The following is a 19,810-nucleotide window of genomic DNA, read 5'->3' on the forward strand; positions in this document are numbered from 1 at the left end:
GCTTCTAGGAGCCACAGGTAGAGCTGAGTGCATGGTGGGGACCAATGGCGGACAAACTACCCTCTCCAGAGGGACTATCCCTCCCCTAGTATCCAAACAACTCACTTGGCAATCAGAGGTCTGACTTCACTCATTGGAAAATGTAAATTTTACCTTTGTACAGCAGGTCAGTTTCTACACATACCCACACAATCCTATGTATTCTCTCTAGACAATCAAGGGGCATTATCAGAGTCCAAGGGCACATTCCAGCCAGGCACACTCAGAGTGTGAAACTGTGAGCAAAGAGTTTTGAGGGCTAGAGAGGCTCCGAAGGCAACACACAATCCCCAGGCCTGAGGTTCACCCATCCCTGCCTTAAAGAGCCTAAAGTTTCCATCACGAACCCCTTTGGAATATTATTCCAACCCACAACCTGCAACTATTCATTCCTTATCAAAATGACATTTATTCAACATGACACCTAATTGTCAGTGTTCATATCTGAAGTCTTTATAACATTTTAAATGCATTTCAAGAAGAAAATGCAGGGATGAATCAAAACAGACAATAGTTTATTTACAAGACATAACCATAAAGAATACAGCAGAAGAGAAGAGGAACAAGATAAAACTCTATTGTTGACAGTAGGACATCTTAAGTAGATTATTCCAAATGTTACACATTTTGATTTATAATACTATTATCACATCAGTTCTGTTAAGGTTGAATGAACTTGTAATAATTTTTTTTAATGGCCATATGTTTAGTATGTTTACTAGTTTAGCCCTTATCATTGGTCCTACAAGTGATAGATTATCATTCGTGCAGCTCTTAATAGGCTTTTATAAATTGGATTCTGGATATGCACCTGAGATTTCAGAATGAAATATTTTGTGACACCTCATTTTATTTATTACAGCTTTCTACATTCACGATGAAGATTCTTTTGATTCTTCAGTTGCGGAGTGAGAAGCAGAAGACAAGCTTCCCCTACTTAATCCACATGCTCCCGAAACTAGCAAAGGAAATTGGCATGCTTTCTCCAAACAGATAACATTCCAAGTAAAATTGCTGCCTTTTGTACCAAACATTTCAACTGAAACATATGCAAATGATTATGGCAATTAACTTTGTAGGGAATTGCTGTATAAGAACGGCAAAAAATAAAAACAAGAACATTACAAAGGTGATGTTCATGCTGCCATTTCTGCCAGAACCACACTAGAAACTGTGTGTACAACTATACACAATTTATTCTCCCCACACACACACAACCAAGTTCTTAGGGTACTTTCAGCATCCAAATTTCAAATTATTTGGAGGATTTTTTATTTTAAGGCAGAAAAGCTAGGAGAAAGGCAGCTGCGGGTATAAAGCATCTCTTTCAGAATAATTTCTACAATTTCATGCTGGCCTGGTATGGTACACAAAGTGGGATAAACTATCAGGTCTTTCTGTTGATGAGGGTATGTGAAGCTGTAGCAGTCTCTAAATGATTTGCTTTGCATCTAGTGCTTGCTATGAACAACATGGCAACAACACTCTCTCAAATATGAGACTCACATGTTACATCAGTTTGTAAGACATCTTAATAAGCCACTGAAATAGCCTCTAAGTGTATCACAGTCAGTGAGTTAACAAAATGTAAATTATAAACATGCATTGATGAAACATTACCAAAATACAAATTTAAAACAAAAAGGCTTAGGAGAGAAAGTACAGTCATATATTTATGAAGTGGAGCTGCAGTGTATAACCAAAGAGTAACTGTTACACCAGTGCAAAACATGTTGAGAAATACAACCAAGGACACATCACTAGTGAAATGAAAATTCTGTATCTACTTCCAGGATTCTATATTACATTGGCTGAGGAATCTTTCTGACTTTTAAGGTTGTGAAAGACACCGAGGGTTCACATGTTGAGCATTGGCAAGAGAGATATTGTAAACTTTGAAATTACAGAGATTCCACCTGGAAATGGTGACTAAAAAGGTATTGTTTTGATCTCTCTCTTGAACAAGATAAGGAAAAACGTTCTACGTCAAAATCACAAGACACTTGATCTTGAACCAGTAATTTGCTCTTGAGTAATGAGCTCCAATGTTGTCCACAGAACTTCCCTAGACATTTTCATTGAGAGTTCCGTCCACATCTCTTTCTGTTTGCTGAGGTGCTGCACCACAGATGAATGGAACAACTCTAGGTGTGCGTTGGGACACACATGGACATCTTGATTGGGGTAATGATTCATTGCCGCATCTATTCACATATAAACTTAATTGTACGCTACCTTATGACCATCAGATGGCTTGCAATGCTTACAAAATACACAGTAGTTTATTTTCTAAGAACAAAAGAAGAGTCTGCTGGATCAGGCCAATGACCCATGTGGTCCAGCATCCTGTTCTCACCAGACTGTTTAGATGCCTATGGGAAGCCATCAAGAGGGATCTGAGTGCAGCAGCACTCATCAGGGCATTAGTATCTTTCTTCATATGGTCTCCCTTTGGCAGACCTGGCGAATTTTACTGTACAATATGATGTCTTTTTACTCAGAAGTTCCACTAAACCCAACAAGCCTTACTCCTTAGGAAGTAACTTGGTTTGCTTAGGATCACAGCCCTAGTTGAATTTCTTTGTTTTGGCTTTGCTATACTCTCAGTTCTTTCCTTTTTTGTGCAGTGCATTTGGTGCTGCTTCACACTGGGCAATTTTGTTAGATGGGTGTTGCTTCTTCTATGGAGGAAGAAGTGTATATTTCTTTTATCACGTCGTGTTTCTTGTGCATAAGATTATCTATGTACTTCTCCCTACTTAGAAATATTCACCACTAGTATAGTGTCCTTTTTCTACAAGACCAGGTGTTCTCAGGGTGGTTCTGTACATTCACCACATTTCACCACCAAAAACCTTAATAGGAATGGATGAGTTCCATACAAAGAACCTCAGCTATAGCAAATTTCAGTTCTGGCTACATTCAGAGAAAGTGTAAACGTTACTCCTTTTTGACCAAAAGCATTTGAAGTTTATAAAAGGCAAACTCACCATTCAGTAGCACAACATCACACAAAGTTGCAAGCTATTCCATGCTCTGGCTTCTTGATGCATTGAAAATTCACAGTTGCTATTTAACTGTTTCATTGATATTATAACTGCATGGAGATCATGCAACAATTGCACACATCTCTGTGACAATGGCTTTCTGGGCTATGTACACTGAGTGCAAGCACTGGAACAAACATGTCTGCGACTGTCACATGTGGAAATCTACATGCAGTTTGCCTAGATGTAGAGCTTTTTATATAGGAAATGCATTGTGTTTGACGCAGCTCTAAAACAAATCTTTTTAGCAACAGAGTATTCAAAGCAAAGCATCAGTCACCAAAGCATTTCCCAGCAGTATTTTAAATAATTATGAAAAGCCTGCTTGTTATGCTTTTTTTTAAAAAAATCACACTGTGAGCAAAATAGTTACACATTTTTAACATTTCAGTTATATAAAATTGGCACAGTAACATTTTATTTGTTTGAATAAGTGCACTGAAAACAGAACAGCCTTCAACTTCTTTTTGATACCTGCGTATTTTTATTTGACATGATCCACCCAAAGTTAACCACTGTTAAGTCCCACTGATGTCACTGGGAAAGTTAAGCTGTGTATAAATGCCTCCTGGTAAAAGTATCTGGAATTCACAGGGCTTAACTTTGGCTGGAATGCACACATTACAAGATGGCGTATAATACAGACTTATTTTGTTCATTGTATGTCTTCAACAGTTCTGGCAATAGTATGTCATGAGAACGTTTTTGTGGAAGGACAACTCAATGTGGGGGACATTTTAAAGATTATGAGTCAAAAGGAGAGGACTTCCTTTTTTGTGGAAGTATAAAATGTATGAGTATGTAGTAGATATAAAATGGCAAATGGCAATTCTTGTTTTTTTGTTTTGTTTTGTTTTGTTTAAATGTCTTCTCCCAAATGTAGCATGGAAGGATTAAAAATAACAGGAGGAATGAGGCTTTTGCAAGCATTTGTTGTATCCTGCATGTTGGCTCTGCTTTCACTGAACCTGCCATAGACTTTGTCATTAAAATTCTAATCAGGATTGACAACAGCCAATTAAGTGTCAGAAGAACAATCTGATAGACACTTCTTTCTGTGTCTATAGGCATTTTTTGATAAGTTTCATCTGTCAATCTGATTGACGAAGATTGCTATTTCCTGCTCATATCTGCTTGCGTTAAAACCAATGCCTCTTTCAAAATTCACTCAGAAAGCAGAGAGGGAATAAAAGGATTCCCTTATGGGTATTGCCAAAAGGACATTTATGAATTTGGAATAATCTATGAGGATCCCTCAACACAGTTAGCTGCTACCATGTCAACAGAATGGGAGTCTGGTCTGATTAAACAGCTAATTCACTGCTGCCATTTTGCTACAATTTTATGATGTCGCAGGTGGCTAATTTACAACAAATCTGTCTCTTTTATGGGTGGAAGGCTATCTGTGGGCCTGCTAGTAGACTGTTCCCTGCTTTCAGTGCTCCTTGCTAGTCATACAGATGATAGCACCTCATTGGTTGGGTCTCTACCCTTCTTATCATCACCCCTCTCAAGGTCAATGACGTGGACCATTCCAGGCTTCAGAAGCAAATCATCCGTCTCCACCTGGCTCCTGGTGTCTTCAACTTCTATGTATTTCCCTTTGGACTGCTGGCTCGTTTTAGTAAACGCTTCTTTGAGCCGCTGTTTGAATTCAGCATCAGGACAGTAGACATATTCATAAAGGGCGCCTGCAAGAACTGCTCCTATAATTGGTCCCACCCAATATATCTGTACAAAACAGGGATAAAGAAACATACATTAAGCAAGGATTGGGAGTACCGTTTCAAAGAAATGTCAAGAGTCCAATAAGGAAGTTGGGTGTTACCAAGGTTAGCATAGTTGGTGCTTCTCTTATTTGGTGCTACAGGAAATCTTAACAACCTTCCCAGTTTAGCAGGGCTTGGATGTGTAAATGGCACATCAGAGGCTTTGCTGGCACAGTATGTGAACACATGTGTTCAGCCAAGCCACATGAACAGATGTTTTATAAATACCTGGAATGCTGCGTCTTTTATAGGCATAGGAGCACATACAGACACAGAATGATAAACTCACACCCAAGAACCTTAATTAGGCTGACTGAAGAATAGCTAGTATTCTCTTGAATTCTGATTGGATGATGCTTTGTCATTTGTATCAGCAATGCCTTTGTTCATGAATCAATCAGCATAAAATAGCTTTGGATGAAACTAAATCAATACAACACACTGCTGCACGCCACCCCAACCGCTGAGCGGTGTGAGATTCCAGCAGTTCCAGGCACTTACCCAGGGTTTGGTTTCCTTGGAATGAGGGACAGCGGAGACTGTGGTGTCTTTAGGATATACAGTATATTTACACATATATACAACCTTAGCCTATGATGGAGGGGTTCACAGCATTAACACCCAACTGGGTCTTTTTTCTCCCAATAATCACAGCCTTGGATCACAGCAGAAATCAGGCATGGCTCTGTCTCTCAGGCTTCCCAGCCAGCTTCTTCCCGCTTCAAGCTTCTAGCTCACATGCCTCAACTCAGGCCTTTGTCTTTCCAGCTAACTAACAGTTGAGGTAGTGAGGCCCATCCATCTACTCTCTGCTATGGAGCCACTTCCTTTGTTACCTTAACAACCCATACTTAGTGGGTGATTACCAATAAACTTGTCTGACTATTCAAGAAAGTGGATCCTTGTTGGAAGTGACTCAGGCATACAGCCTACCCACCCCCCCAAACTCACAACAATACAAACACCTGAAGTCAAACAACTGGTACTTAGATTCAGGTAGGTAGCCGTGTTGGTCTGACGCAGTTGAAATAAATTAAAATATTGTCCATTGTCCTTAGAGGCCAACTAAGTTTGTTCTGGGTATAAGCATGCACATGAAAGCTTATACCCAGAATAAACTTAGTTGGTCTCTAAGGTGCTACTGGACAATTTTTTAATTTATTTCAACTGGCACTTATGTTGCCAGCATATCTCAGCAGTTTCCTAACACTAAGAAAGGAAATCTGGTGAGCAATTGAAAGCAAGCCTAGAAACATACACTCATGAAGACACAGCTAAGGTTCTATGATGGCATTCCAGCAGAACCTTCTGAAATCTATCTAATTAGATCAGTTAGTTACAGGAGACAACTGACATTTGTAGGAGCATCCTGTTTAAGTACAAGTTCTTATAGATTGCATTGATTCTGTTTCAATACAGAATCAAACTTAATATAGGTAATGTCTCACTTTGACTCATCTTGGAACATGTGGGTTGTTGTTGTTTTTTTACAATCAAGTAGTATATAATTTTTTTGAAATAAATAAAATACATGATGGTAATAATACTGCTATTGATGGTGGAGGAAGCCATAGATGAGCCTTGTCCTCCACAAATTTGTCTAATCCTAAACCAGCAGGTTGGTGGCCATTGCTAAATCATGCATGAGTGAATGAGAAGTATCCAGGTATATTCACTTACCCAGTGGTTTTCCCATTTCCCCATGATAACTGCAGGTCCAAATGACCTAGCAGGGTTCATGCTGGCGCCTGTGTAGTTAATCTGCAAGATATTTAAAAGGAAGACTGTTAATCATTATTATACAACCATCAGACATCCACATGTTTTAATGATCTTGTGATGGAACCAGCTTATGACTGGCATTGCTCTAGATCTATTGCCCAAGTCACTATTGCCACTTTCTCTGCATTCTTTCCCCCACCTGGTTGGCAGCTAATGGGGATAGGAAACATTTCTCAGTGGGCCAGTTCTAGCCCATGGACCTCCAAGTTGCTGATGTCTATCCTCAAGATTCATGCCAGTCCAGAAGCGATGAGCCAGAGACAGCAATGGGAACCAGGATACAGGACTGTTAGGAGATGCTTTCCAGGACTGTGAGCATCCCTCTGGACTATTCATACTTCATGGAATATGGACACTCTTTCCAACTTTCTTCTTCATCTCTATGTGCTTTTCAATAATAATAATAATAATAATAATAATAATAATAATTTATTATTTATACCCCGCCCATCTGGCTGGGCCCCCCCAGCCACTCTGGGCGGCTTCCAAAAGAACATTAAAATACTATGATACATCAAACATTAAATGCTTCCCTAAACAGGGCTGCCTTCAGATGTCTTCTAAAAGCCTGGTAGTTGTTGTTCTCTTTGACATCTGGTGGGAGGGCGTTCCACAGGGAGGGCGCCACTACCGAGAAGGCCCTCTGCCTGGTTCCCTGTAACTTGGCTTCTCGCAGTGAGGGAACTGCCAGAAGGCCCTCGGTGCTGGACCTCAGTGAACGATGGAGGTGGAGACGCTCCTTCAGGTATACTGGACCAAGGCCGTTTAGGGCTTTAAAGGTCAGCACCAACACTTTGAATTGTGCTCGGAAACGTACTGGGAGCCAATGTAGGTCTTTCAAGACCGGTGTTATATGGTCTCGGCGGCCGTTCCCAGTCACCAGTCTGGCTGCTGCATTCTGGATTAGTTGTAGTTTCCGGGTCACCTTCAAAGGTAGCCCCACGTAGAGCGCATTGCAGTAGTCCAAGCGGGAGATAACCAGAGCATGCACCACTCTGGCGAGGCAGTCCGCGGGCAGATAGGGTCTCAGCCTACGTACCAGATGGAGCTGGTACACAGCTGCCCTGGACACGGATTTAACCTGTGCCTCCATGGACAGCTGTGAGTCCAAAATGACTCCCAGGCTGCGCACCTGGTCCTTCAGGGGCACGGTTACCCCATTCAGGACCAGGGAATCCCCCACACCTGCCCGCCTCCTGTCCCCCAGAAACAGTACTTCTGTCTTGTCAGGATTCAGTCTCAATCTGTTTGCCGCCATCCATCCTCCAACCGCCTCCAGACACTCACACAGGACTGTCACCGCCTTCACTGGTTCTGATTTGAAAGAAAGGTAGAGCTGGGTATCATCTGCATACTGATGAACACCCAGCCCAAACCCCCTGATGATCTCTCCCAGCGGCTGCATATAGATGTTGAAAAGCATGGGGGAGAGGACAGAACCCTGAGGCACCCCACAAGTGAGAGCCCAGGGGTCTGAACACTCATCCCCCCCCCACTTTCTGAACACGGCCCAGGAGGAAGGAGCGGAACCACTGTATAACAGTGCCCCCAGCTCCCAGCCCCTCAAGACGGCCCAGAAGGATGCTATGGTCGATGATATCAAACGCCGCTGAGAGATCCAGCAGAACTAGGAAACAGCTCTCACCTTTGTCCCTAGCCCACCGGAGATCATCAACCAGTGCGACCAAGGCAGTTTCAGTCCCATGATGAGGCCTGAATCCCGACTGGAAGGGATCCAAATGGTCTGCTTTCAAAGCTCAGATTAATTCTGTCGGATCTAACTTTTACCCAGATCTCTTGGAAAAGAGAAGTATGTGTGTGCATCCTTGCCCTCTTTCTCTCAGCATAGTGGGGGAGGGTAATCTGGGGTGGGTAGAAGTGACTGGAGGAGTACGCATGGCACTCACTCAAAAAACAAAATGTGCCAGTGGGCCTAGATTTATATAACACTTTTCAAAATGTAGAACAAATGTGCACAGTGTGGGTGTCACACAATTATGCCTACCAAACACCTATATGTACACACTGTTATTTGATTATTTACTATTTAATTATTTACTAAATGTGTTAGTCATTTGTTATCAAGAAATCAAAAAATTCTATAAGCAACCTAGGGTCCCTCCAAATGCCCTTTTAATTGCACATTCATGGTCATTTGTGCTCTTGATGTTATTGAGTTGGTCACAAATGACCTTGTTTTCCATACTTTTTGTTCCTGAAAAGGTTTTGGGGTGGTCTTAGAATCATAGCATTGTAGATTTGGAAAGGACTATCTAGGACTATGTAGTCCAACCCCTTGTGATGCAGGAATATGCAGCTGTCCCATATGGGGATCAAACCTGCAACCTTGGCGTTATCAGCACCACACTCTAACCCAGGGATAGTCAACTTTTTTATACCTACCACCCACTAATGCATCTTTTTTGATGGTAAAATTTCCTTACCACCCACCAGTGCTCAATGGGAGGAGGATTCAGCTTCTGCTGTAGAACCCCCTACCACCCACCTAGAATCCTGAAACGCCCACTAATGGGCAGTAGGGACCAGGTTGACTACCCCTGCTCTAACCCAGCTGTGCTATTGCACTCAGCTTCATTTCCAAGCCATGCATATTCCTTAATTTCGTGCTGAAATCCTGTCACTTTTTATACCAAAAACATTCTGGTTTATTTTTGTCCTGGTTTTGTAGCTCTATAGGCCCCCTGGAAGGCAATAATGTGATAGCATAGGGGAAGCATTGCAGAACAGATTAAAGTAGAACAGACTAAAGCAAAATAAATTCACCACTATTATAATGTTACAAACATGTCACAGAATGCATCCACAATAAAGCACCAATCTGAAAGGGTCCCAACAAGATGTCTAGGTATGCTGACTTTATATGTTTGCTTCACGAATATTTCTATCACACCTTATCGGTGTGATACAAACGAGAATTATTCCTATTTCACATATACAATAATATCATTTCAAAGCAGGGAGTCAATGTTTTGGAGCAAGTTAGTCGAAAGGTACTTGGGGATATATAGACATTACATCAAATTTACTTGAGCCAACAGTGGGTTTGGGAGTAAGATTCACAAAGCATTGTAATGACATGCACTTTACCATTAGCTACCTAGCACAGCTCATGGAAGAGGCCGGCAACTTACAGCAAACAGGTGTCCGATTGCAACTGAAAGTCCAATTGCCAGTGCCACTGAACCTGTGACATCACTTCGCTTAGAATCACAGCTGGCAAAAATAGTAAGGACCAGCTGGAACGTAATTATCAGCTCCACCACTAGTCCATGGCCAGCAGAAAGATCATCATGTACCTAGAAATAAAGGAAACACACTGGAGTTTCAGGAAGCACAGAAAAAGTGTAAACTACTTTTCTTACATCAGGAAAATATAATTTCCTCTCTACTAATTAAAGCCATTTCAAATCGGATGTGTCTGTAGTGAAGAAAAGGAAAAGGAGAGAGAAGATTGTTTTAACTAATTTTACTGTTGTATTTTTATATTGCTGTAAGCTGCCCTGGTGAACAACAGGCAAGAAATTGAATAGATAATATTGTTGTTGTTGATGATGATATTAATTTAAAACCTTTGAAACAACAGCTTTGTGCCACTGACTAGGATAGTGCTGGGAAGCACTGCTTATTGATGGTTCTGGTCCTTCCTTAAAGGGTAGACCATGTGGTGGTGCTGGACAGGGCTCTGGACCAAATTTGGTTGAATCCTGAGACTAATCAGGCTGATTTGGGGGGGATTTGGGCCTAGGTCGAGTTGGGAAAGGGCTTGCAAAGCAGCACCCCACATAGTCCTCCACAATCCTCGGTCCTCAGCAGAGGATTCAGTACTGCAGGATGGCAGAGTTCCTTTAGAAGCTTCTTCCTGTCAGGGAAGGTTCTTGTGAAGGAGTGCCCTGCAGAATCCCATCACCACCAGGCCCTGTTGCCACAGTGACTGCCCAGGTCTACTACCACTGCTGCAGAGACCAGCAGTGATGGGAGAAGCAAGCAGGGCGCCATTGTAGCAGAGGAAGGTCTGGGAGGTTGCTATAGCAATGGGGCCTTGAGAATAGGCTGCAAGGCCTGGCAGGGAGGAATATGGGGAGGGGGGACTTTAACTCTCTTGTTCTCAGTGTGTGTGAGGGGAAGGCAACACAGTGCCTCTTTCTCTGTGCTCCTGGCTGTAAGTTTAATAAGAGTTTTTGGGGTTTTTAAAAACAACTTCATTAAACACAGTCCCATCCCTGAATTGATTCAGGACTGGATACAGGACAGGCTGGGTGATCTCTGGGTTGACCAAGGTTGTGCTCTGGCATGAGTGACACTATTTTAGCTCCCTGTGAGTCTGATTTTTTTTTGCAGCTCTCATAGCAACATTGTGTAGCTGTGGTACTAATGTGGTGTCCATTTTTCAAATGTCAAAGTGACATAGTTCTTCACGTTCCGACACAAGCAATTCTGCGCTGCTGCAGCAAGCCACAGAATTGGGTGTTTAGTCACTGTCATATATGGTAGAAACATACAAGATTTGGCCTAGCACAAGATGCAGTCTGCTATATGCATATAGAGAATATAAGGGTAGAGCGCTGGTTTTTCCATTAGATGTTCACATGATATACTTAAGAAATGAAAGGCTTCTTTTTTTCCTTAGGAGGACTGTAGTTTAGTGTTCTATTATAAATCCATTAATTAGCTCTAACTCAATTAATTTCAGTTTCAATTAAAAGTAGGCAGCATGCAGCCCAAGTGCATTTTAATTTCCTTCAGTGAGGCTAACTGATGGGATTCTTTATTAGTGGAGAATGAAACTAGAATTTAAGGCACAGTCTATTATAAAGAAGTGTGTCATCTTAAATATATGGCGTTATCAGTCACTATAATAATGACATAGATTTCGACACTCCCATGTTTTCATCTTAAAATTTCACACCTGGCTGCTATGTACCTGGTATTAAATCATTTCTAAAAGTTTTAAAAAGAAAATATCTATTAGAGAACAATTGCTGGGTGTAAAGAAAAGGCTGTCAGTAGGATAAATCAAAGGCATTTACATAAAATTGCACTGTTATTTTGAGTTAAAGAATAAATACCACCTACTCTTCACTAAAAGCTTACACAAGCTGCCTCCCCACCAACCCTGCTCTGATGAAATAGATTTTTAGCATTCATTTAATTATGGAGAGCTACATGGAATCTGTTCTTATGAATGGATTCATGAAGCCCTTGGCAGCCTGCCTATCAAGATTTTTGAAAAACAGTTTGCCAAGCATATGCTAAACTCTTTCATGGAAATGGGTTCGATGTCAGTCTCCACCACAGGATGACTATCAAGAGATCACCCTTTTTATTAAAGGATAGCAATGTGAATCACACGAGAAGCCATTCCAAATGTGAAGGCACACTCTCAAAACATCTTCTTGCAGATTGTTTAACCTTGGCCACATATTTCTCCTTTGTTCATATAAATAAGGACATTAAAGCACATTTACATGGTATTAGTCTTTCAGTTTATATCCATGCTGGTCTTCTGACAAATCTATACTCAAGTGTGAATGTTTCCATGCATAAGGTTAATATAAAGAGCCTGGCGGAAGCAAGATAAAGCAGAAGTGATACATTTTAATGCGAATGAGCATTTGTGCCAGTGTAAATATAATTCAAAGTTGAAACTATATTGGCAAGAATGATGGTTTGCTTTGCAAACTGGCTGAAGCAATAGCTGTTTTAAGCTTCATCAGCCAAAAAATAAAATAAAATTCAGTTGTAGTCTTTGATTAAAGTTTAATTAATGCATCGTGTTCTCTCAGTCACAATAACTGATACATTAGACTCCACATTGCATCATTCTAATGCTCAATAGATAACTGTTCCACCATACCTAATACTTGACCACAGCTAATACATATTATCTACCCACCTATAATATGTAGGGAAATCAACAGTGAGCAAAAATATGCATCTTCTTGAATTTAAATTGAAAACGTGCTGTATGGTTCAGGTTCCATTTTATTATGTTTCATAAGAATAGGGAACTCCCAAGTCCTGTACCCTACCTTGGTAATTCCCAAGCCGCCCACCACACGCTGGGGGGTGACAAGGTAGAGAATTCCCGCCCCTGCGATGGCACCCAGGCATTGGGCTGCAATATAGAAGACTGACTTGGCAAGGCTGATCTTCCGAGTGCAGACCATTGCAACAGTCACAGCAGGGTTAATATGGCCACCACTGATGTGTCCAATGCATTGCACCATTGTTGCAATGCTGAGTCCAAAGCAGAGAGAAATGAGGACCATGTCGACAGGCAGAGGGTTTTCGGCTCCACCCCAGTTGATTGTAGAGCCAAGGCTGAGGAGGACAAAAATGAGCATGGCCAAAAATTCTGCAGAAACAGCTTTCCAGAAAGGCTGAGTCCAGATGCCTTTAAATGCCACCATGATGGCTTCGCACTTACACAGACGTCTGCACTTACTGAAAAAGGAAAACAAAGCAACATCAGGAGCTGACCCAGTAACTTCAAGGTTGGCGCTAAATACTCATAATCATCTGCAGAAGGTCACAGACTAGGTGGGACTAACATTTATTCATAACTAGCTAAGAGTGGGGTGAAGGAAGGGTGCCCACTTCCCACTTCCATTTACCACATGCCTCCCCTATTTCTCACTGTTATTTCCTACATTTACATACTGTACATGGCTGAGGCTATGACCATGGGAGGATATCTGGGATTTCTCAGATCTGATCCTGCTCTCTGCTATGCCAGAATTATCAAGCACTGAGTAAGAGGTGATGCATGAATCCTACTTGCTACCCACAAACTGCATTTAGGAGTAGTGTGTGACCATGTCCCAGAACTTTCTCAAAGGTGGTGAGGTCCAGGTTCCAGTAAACACCTGAAACTTCTCCAACACACAGCATTGTCAAACTGCATGGAGCACCCCAAAAAATTAGAAGTGGCATGAGAGAATTGTTGTTTTCTATGCCTTCAAGTGAAGGGGGTTTAGTAAAGGTGACCCACCCCCAATCCTGGAATCAGCTCAGACTGCTTTCTCCCTCCTTTTTTGAGTGAGGGGGGGCAAGGAGAGAGTATAGGAAATACATCTTCCCCCACAATCCTGGACTCTTTAGAAGGGGGATATACACCCCCATTTATATGATTTGGCCATCGTCCCATACAATCTTCCCAACAGGAGATTGTATGGTAACCAGTCATTTATCTGAACTATGCCCTCACATCACTATGGGAGAAGATGCACAATCTCCACTTTTGATGGATACCTTTGGAAGAATGAGTCATTTTCATTTCCCCTTCCCTGCTCTCTTCCCTGTAACATCCAAAGACACCTTAAAATTGTTATTTGAGTCTGTGTGCAGCACAGCTGCAGTACTTTCTTGATTGCACCACGCATCAGATATATTAGTTGGTCAAATAGGCAAGTTAAATACATGAACCCAGGGCCTCTGGCTTCACAATCTCTGTACAATCTCAAGGAGCCAACCAAGGTTGTTATTGCCAAAGGGTTGAACTATTTGGAAGCAATATCCCCCACTGTATAGTGTAAATTCATAAGGCCAGGACTTTGCTTGAGAATGCCCTGACCCTGAGCTGTAAAACAGAAGTGGAACCAGCTACATCATGAAGGCCAGCAATGTAAGCCGTACAAGTCTTGAACCAAACCAGAGCCAAGTCAGCAAGAGCTCCCTAAACTGGAACCCCCAAAGTAGCAAGACAGCACCCCTGGAGACAGATTCCCTTTATAGCAGGGACTTCACACTTCCCAGTCCTTGCTCCACAATCCAGGAAATGCAGAAGACATGAGATGACTGATAGGCAACAGGGTTCTAGGCCAGAGAACTACCACTTTAAGGCACTCTACTCTTCAAGAATGGTGCAGAGCATGGAAAGGATAGGGTGTCCAAAGGCTGATACAGGTTTCATTTGATCTCCAGACCTTGGTAAAACGAGTTGTCTGGTTAGAGCTATCCAAGGTCCTGAAACTCCAGCTTGATGCTACGTAGTTAATTAAGCCACCTACAGATGTCTATTGTGCCCTATGGACTTCCACTTGCAGTTAGGGTATGATGGTGCAGCAACTAGGATTACTGCTGTACAGGCTCTTCCGCTTCCTCAGCCTAAACCTCCATGCCTCTGCTCTTCCTGGCTTCTCTCACTGCCTGCCTTCATCCTCCCCTGCCTGACCTACTAGACTCAACCCTGCCAATGATCTGCTGCCAAAGTAAGAAAATCATGTCACATACTTGAGTTTCTCTTTCCAGCTGTTGGCATGGTTCTATGAGAAACCAACATTATCAAAATAGAAGCTATCCACCACTGTATTTTACATTATGCTTTCACAAAATAAAGTTTATTTATTCCAGAGATTGATATACCATCTTTTTCTGAATTATACATTTTATACACTTTGTTGGAATTCCACTAACTCAGCTTTGATTTTATAAAAGCAACTTTTTGCTGATTTGGAACAAAATAACAAAACTTCCTAAAAGGCCTCAGTTCCAACTAAAAGAATATAGTGGGATGCATGATGTAAAAACCAGTTGGAAACACCTTATAAGGTTGATCACTTTCACTTTTGCAGAATTCCTCATGTCATTTAAGAGCTTCTTGAAAGGCAGAAATCAAGCAGGTGAAACTTTTCCTGGTACAAAGATGAAGTGATGGGGAAAGCTTCACCTCATGAATTTCTGTGTGCTGTACAACTTTTAAATGAGCCCTTTGCCTTTTAAACAGTTGGCAATCCTAATACTGCAGTCATATGCTCAAAATACTGGAAACCAATGAACTCTACAGATACTTTTGCAAAACTTGTATAGGATTCTATCTTGCTGGGACATTTACTCATGAGCATTACTGTTCATCCCCAGGTAGGGAATTTATTGAATAAAAACACAACCTATATTTAAGCAAGATGATACCCTTCTTTATTAACTTTACTGCAGTAAAGGACAGTCCCGTAAGTGAAAGGTACTGTAATGACCCCAGGTTTTACACAGCTTTTATACCTTGTTATAAACAGCATACATCATATTTGTTATATAATTACTGCTACACTATCCATCACATGCCAGCTATGACATGCCAACTTCAGATACCTGCCAAATTAACTGTACAAGTTGGCCAGTACAATAAACTAACTTTTGATCTGGATAGTAAACGGAAGCAGGTCCCACAAAAAGTTAAGCTTTCAACTAATTAAATCAACAAATTCTCCATCATCTCCAGAGTTTTACAACTGAGCAGGGATCTGAACCTGAGTTTCTAACACCTGCACCCAACAGTGGCACTAGGAGTCATGGAACCATAGAAGGGTTGGAAGGAAACTAAGGGTCATCTAGTTCAATGGGTGCAATGCAGAAATCACAGCCACCCAACCTCTGTTCAAAACCTCCAATGAATGAGAGTCCACTACCTTCGGAGGAAGTCAGTTCCACAGTCCAATAGCTCTTTCCACCAGAAAGTTTTTCCTAAAGTTTAGCCAGAAGGAAGAGGGCTAAGAAAGGCCTTCCCTTTCCCTACCTTAATGGCCCTCTGTTCCAAGCCATTCCCATTGTGGAGGCCAGATCCACTCCAAGTTGCCAGTTGCAATCTTACAGACATGACACCCTCTGCAGGTTCATGCTTCCTCGAAGAGGAGAATTCTAACTATGAACACACAGAGAGAGACATTCCTGGCAGCAACTGTGCCTGGTTGCAAGTTCTGAGAGCACAGCAGTCTGGAGTGCGTGTGTGCCTGCCTGCATCTTTCCCCCCCTGAGCGCCACTTAGCAACCCAGTAGGAGGGGGAGGGACGAAAGAGAACAAGCCAAATATTATCTTTGCAAGCACGAGAATGGAATCCTTCCCCCCTCCCTTACTTGTGCCAAACGTTCACGGTTTCGAAACCTCAGCAAATGCCGAGGGTCAAGCCCGTGCTGGCGTCCAAAAGGGTTTGAAATTGGAGGTGGGAGAAGAATTTGGAAGACGCAATTTTTTACCTTCGGGTCCCGCGCCTGGAGTCCTCTGGAACGCAAACCTGAGAGTTGCAGTCGCGGGTCCCTTGGCCCTGACCCAGCCGCCACCTCGCGGAGTAAGCACAAACTGCTGGCAACGGTATATTTTTAGGATTCTTTCCAAATAGGTGAAAAAGACGGGGACTGCCCTTGACCTTTCCGGGGACGCCGATCGCCTAGGTTTAACGTTTCAGGCTTAGACAGTTATGGGTCCAAGCGCGCGCGAGCGTACGCGCACGCAGCAAACCTTGTATATATTGCAAACAGGGGAGACTTGCAAGTGGGGCTTTCTCACGAAACTTCGCCGGCTTGTTTGGCGGAGAGGGAATATACATGCTGCCAAAACAAAGATAAAAGCACCAAACAAACTAACAAACGAACAGTAGCGTAGCGTGGGGGGTGCAGGGGGGGCCGGCCGCACCGGGCGCAACATCTGGGGGTTAGGGTTAGGGGGCGCAAATCCACGGGTTAGGGGGCGCAAATTACTTGCCTTGCCCCGGGTGCTGACAACCCACGCTACGCCACCGCAAACGAAACACCGTCGCAGATATTGATCAACCCAGAGCTCATCCCAAAGGAGCCTACAAAGAAGGTGGGAGAAGCGACCCAGAATCCAAACTCACAACGGCGAGCGGAGGGTGCCGATCCGGGCGCAGGAGGCCACCGGTGGGAGACATGTGGGATTGCAAGGGAGGAGGAGAGAAACGACGGAGCGAGCTCCGCCGAGGCTGCCGAAGGGGCCGGCGCGGCAGAGGACTCTCGCGACGGCCTCTGCTTCGCCCCGCCTCCCAGGCACTGGCCTCCGAGTGGCAAGGGGGCGACCGGGCAGCCTGCTGGACGTCCTCCTCGCGAAGCAGCAGCTGCTACAGCAGCAGCCGCAACTCTCCCAGCCCCTTCACGCTTTCTGCCACTCGCGGAGCCCTGGCCAAAGCCTCTTTGCGTTGTTGTTGTTGTTGTTGCTGCAGATCGCATCCCTTCCTCTTAATTCGTTTGCCCACCCCACCCGCCGAAAAGTTCCAGGAAAATCTCAAGCTCGCCTCTCTCTTGTCTTTTGGCAAACGGAAAGCCCCAAACGGCCTGCTTCGCTCTTTTGGCGCGCCGGAACAAAGCGGGGCTTGTTTCCCTTCTCCCTCTTAGTAGCTCTCCCCAAACCACCTTTTGTGCGCGTATGTGTGCGTAGCTGCTGTCTTCATGCATCTCAGCTGCAGCCCACGTCCAACCGTGGTCTAACGAGGCATCGCTATTAAAAGTTGGGCGGTTTTTGTTTTTTGGGTTTTTTTTTTGCGAATTGGACTCCAAGGTCTGGAGCGGTGCACAGTAGCCAAACTTTTTGCGTTTCTCTCTCTGCGTGTCTCTGCCACCTGCCTTCGGCCCCGCGTCCCCTTCTTTCGCCTTCCCCACCTGCGCCAACCCACCCATTAATCCCACACTCGCCTCTCCTGCCATTTGGCGTGAAGCAGCCCTTGGGGCGCCCTCCACCCCACCCCACCGCGCCTTGCTGCAGCGCCCCGACGACTCACCCCCAGCAGCCTCCGGATGCGCTCCTGTCGCTCATTCCTTCCCGGGTTTGTGCGCCTGGCAGAGACGCGCCGGAGTTGCTGGAGAGCGAGCGACGAGGGAGGAGGAGGGAAGCCGCCCGGCGCGCTCTGGGGAGTCGGATTACTGTGCGCCTGGCCTGGTGGGGTTTGGGGGAGCCGAGGGCGGCTGGCCGAGCAGATGGCAGGTTGTCGCGAAGTTATATTTGAACTGCAGATAACTTTCCCTTACCTGATCAGCTCGAGGCACGCGGCGACCGCCTCGCCAGGCGCAGCAAAACGCAGCAGCAACAGAATCGGATACACACGGTCGTGAAGGAAATCAAGTTTTGACCATCATCACAGCAAATGTAGATCAGGCCCTCCTCGACGTCGTTTGTTTGTTTACAGGACTCTCTACACCGCCTTTCAGGGCAAAATGCCACCTCCAGGCGGCTCATCAATACAACCTTGAAACCAGGGATCAAAGCTGGTGGAGGTGATTTCGCTGCAGATAGCGCTGGGGAAATTGAAGGAGGGCAGCCTTTAATCCAGAACATCTTTCTCACTCTCGATTCACCCACCATCAGCAGAGGTGCCCCTAAAGGAATGTGGGCATCAACAGAAAAGGGTGGCCTATCCTTGGTGTAGATCGGGGATCCTTAACAGCACCCTTAGACACACACCCCTTGCTGCCCACCCAGTTGTTTGCAGGGTGGGACTCTGAACAGCACGAGTGCTCCTTTGGTCAACTGGGTATATTGTGATTTCCTTAGATTTCCAAATTTGCCCTCTGCCCCCTTTTAGACCTACAAAAATATTCAATGAACAGCAGATTTAAAGAAACTTTTTTTTTTAATGGTCAACAATGGAGCATCTGCAAGCACAGACAGGTTGCCATATTCAGCACTAGTGGAAGTTTCCAAACTGTGTTCAACAGCAGTCCTGTAGAGACTGCATCACAGTTTAATCTGGATGTACCAGAGCAACAACGACTACAGTGAAGCTGAGCTGCAAGGCCCATGAGAAGGTAATTCAGGGGTGAGAAATTGGTCCCAGCCTGCAAGTCTGATCCTGACCTCCCCCCCCCCCCGGCACTTCCACGGGCCATTTTCACCAGTGGGTGGGACTAAGCACTTGATGTCACCATGACGTTTTCCTTTGTCCATGGGTCTGAAATCAAATTGTAGGCACCAAGGCACCATCAATCAACTGATCAGGCAGCACCTGATCTTTTAGCAGGGAGCCATGTCTTTCTCTGACCTAAACCTGTGGTTATTTATTTATTTATTTATTATTCCCTTATTGTCATCATCAAGTGTAGGACAGGTCACATGGTGTGGGGAAAATGGGACAAATTAGAACCCTTAATGGGCCTAATCAGGCCTGTGGACCAAATGTTCTACACTGCTGAATTATAGGACTGTACTCCCATGCCAGCATAAGCAGTGGTGGAGGAAGCCACTCGGGTGCCATAGGGGCACACCGTGGGGCCTCCGGAGTCTGCCTGCCTCCTCCCACTCAGCCGCCCTACAGCTGGGGGGGAGGCAGCGGGCAACCATTTGGGCAACGCGGAGCCTGCAGTGCTCCCAAGCCACCCTGTCTCTCCCAAGAGAGACACATGGCTCGGGCACGCTCCAGGCCTGCAGTGAGT

General features: G+C 44.1%; 1 protein-coding gene across 1 annotated transcript; it reads right to left on the reverse strand.

The window, feature by feature from the left end:
• Nucleotides 1-533: 533 nt before the first annotated feature.
• AQP4 (aquaporin 4) lies at nt 534-18,286 on the reverse strand. The gene is made up of 5 exons (XM_081204136.1): nt 18,163-18,286; nt 12,688-13,102; nt 9,790-9,954; nt 6,536-6,616; nt 534-4,817 (listed from the first exon to the last, which is right to left on the reverse strand). The coding sequence occupies exons 1-5, from the start codon at nt 18,195-18,197 to the stop codon at nt 4,539-4,541; spliced, it is 975 nt and encodes a 324-aa protein (XP_081060262.1). The 5' UTR covers nt 18,198-18,286; the 3' UTR covers nt 534-4,538.
• Between the last annotated feature and the right edge of the window lie 1,524 nt (nt 18,287-19,810).

The sequence above is a fragment of the Podarcis bocagei genome (assembly GCF_964188305.1).
Source record: "Podarcis bocagei genome assembly, chromosome: 8".
In the NCBI taxonomy this organism is placed as follows: domain Eukaryota; kingdom Metazoa; phylum Chordata; class Lepidosauria; order Squamata; family Lacertidae; genus Podarcis; species Podarcis bocagei.

What these genes read in the sequence shown, in the direction of transcription:
- AQP4 (XM_081204136.1), bottom strand. Translation starts at nt 18,197, where the DNA reads ATGAGCGACAGGAGCGCATCCGGAGGCTGCTGGGG. An exon ending in CAATCGGACACCTGTTTGCT is followed by an intron (nt 6,617 to 9,789) that starts GTAAGTTGCCGG and finishes AATATCTTGCAG; the next exon opens with ATTAACTACACAGGCGCCAG. An exon ending in GGAAATGGGAAAACCACTGG is followed by an intron (nt 4,818 to 6,535) that starts GTAAGTGAATAT and finishes TGTTTTGTACAG; the next exon opens with ATATATTGGGTGGGACCAAT.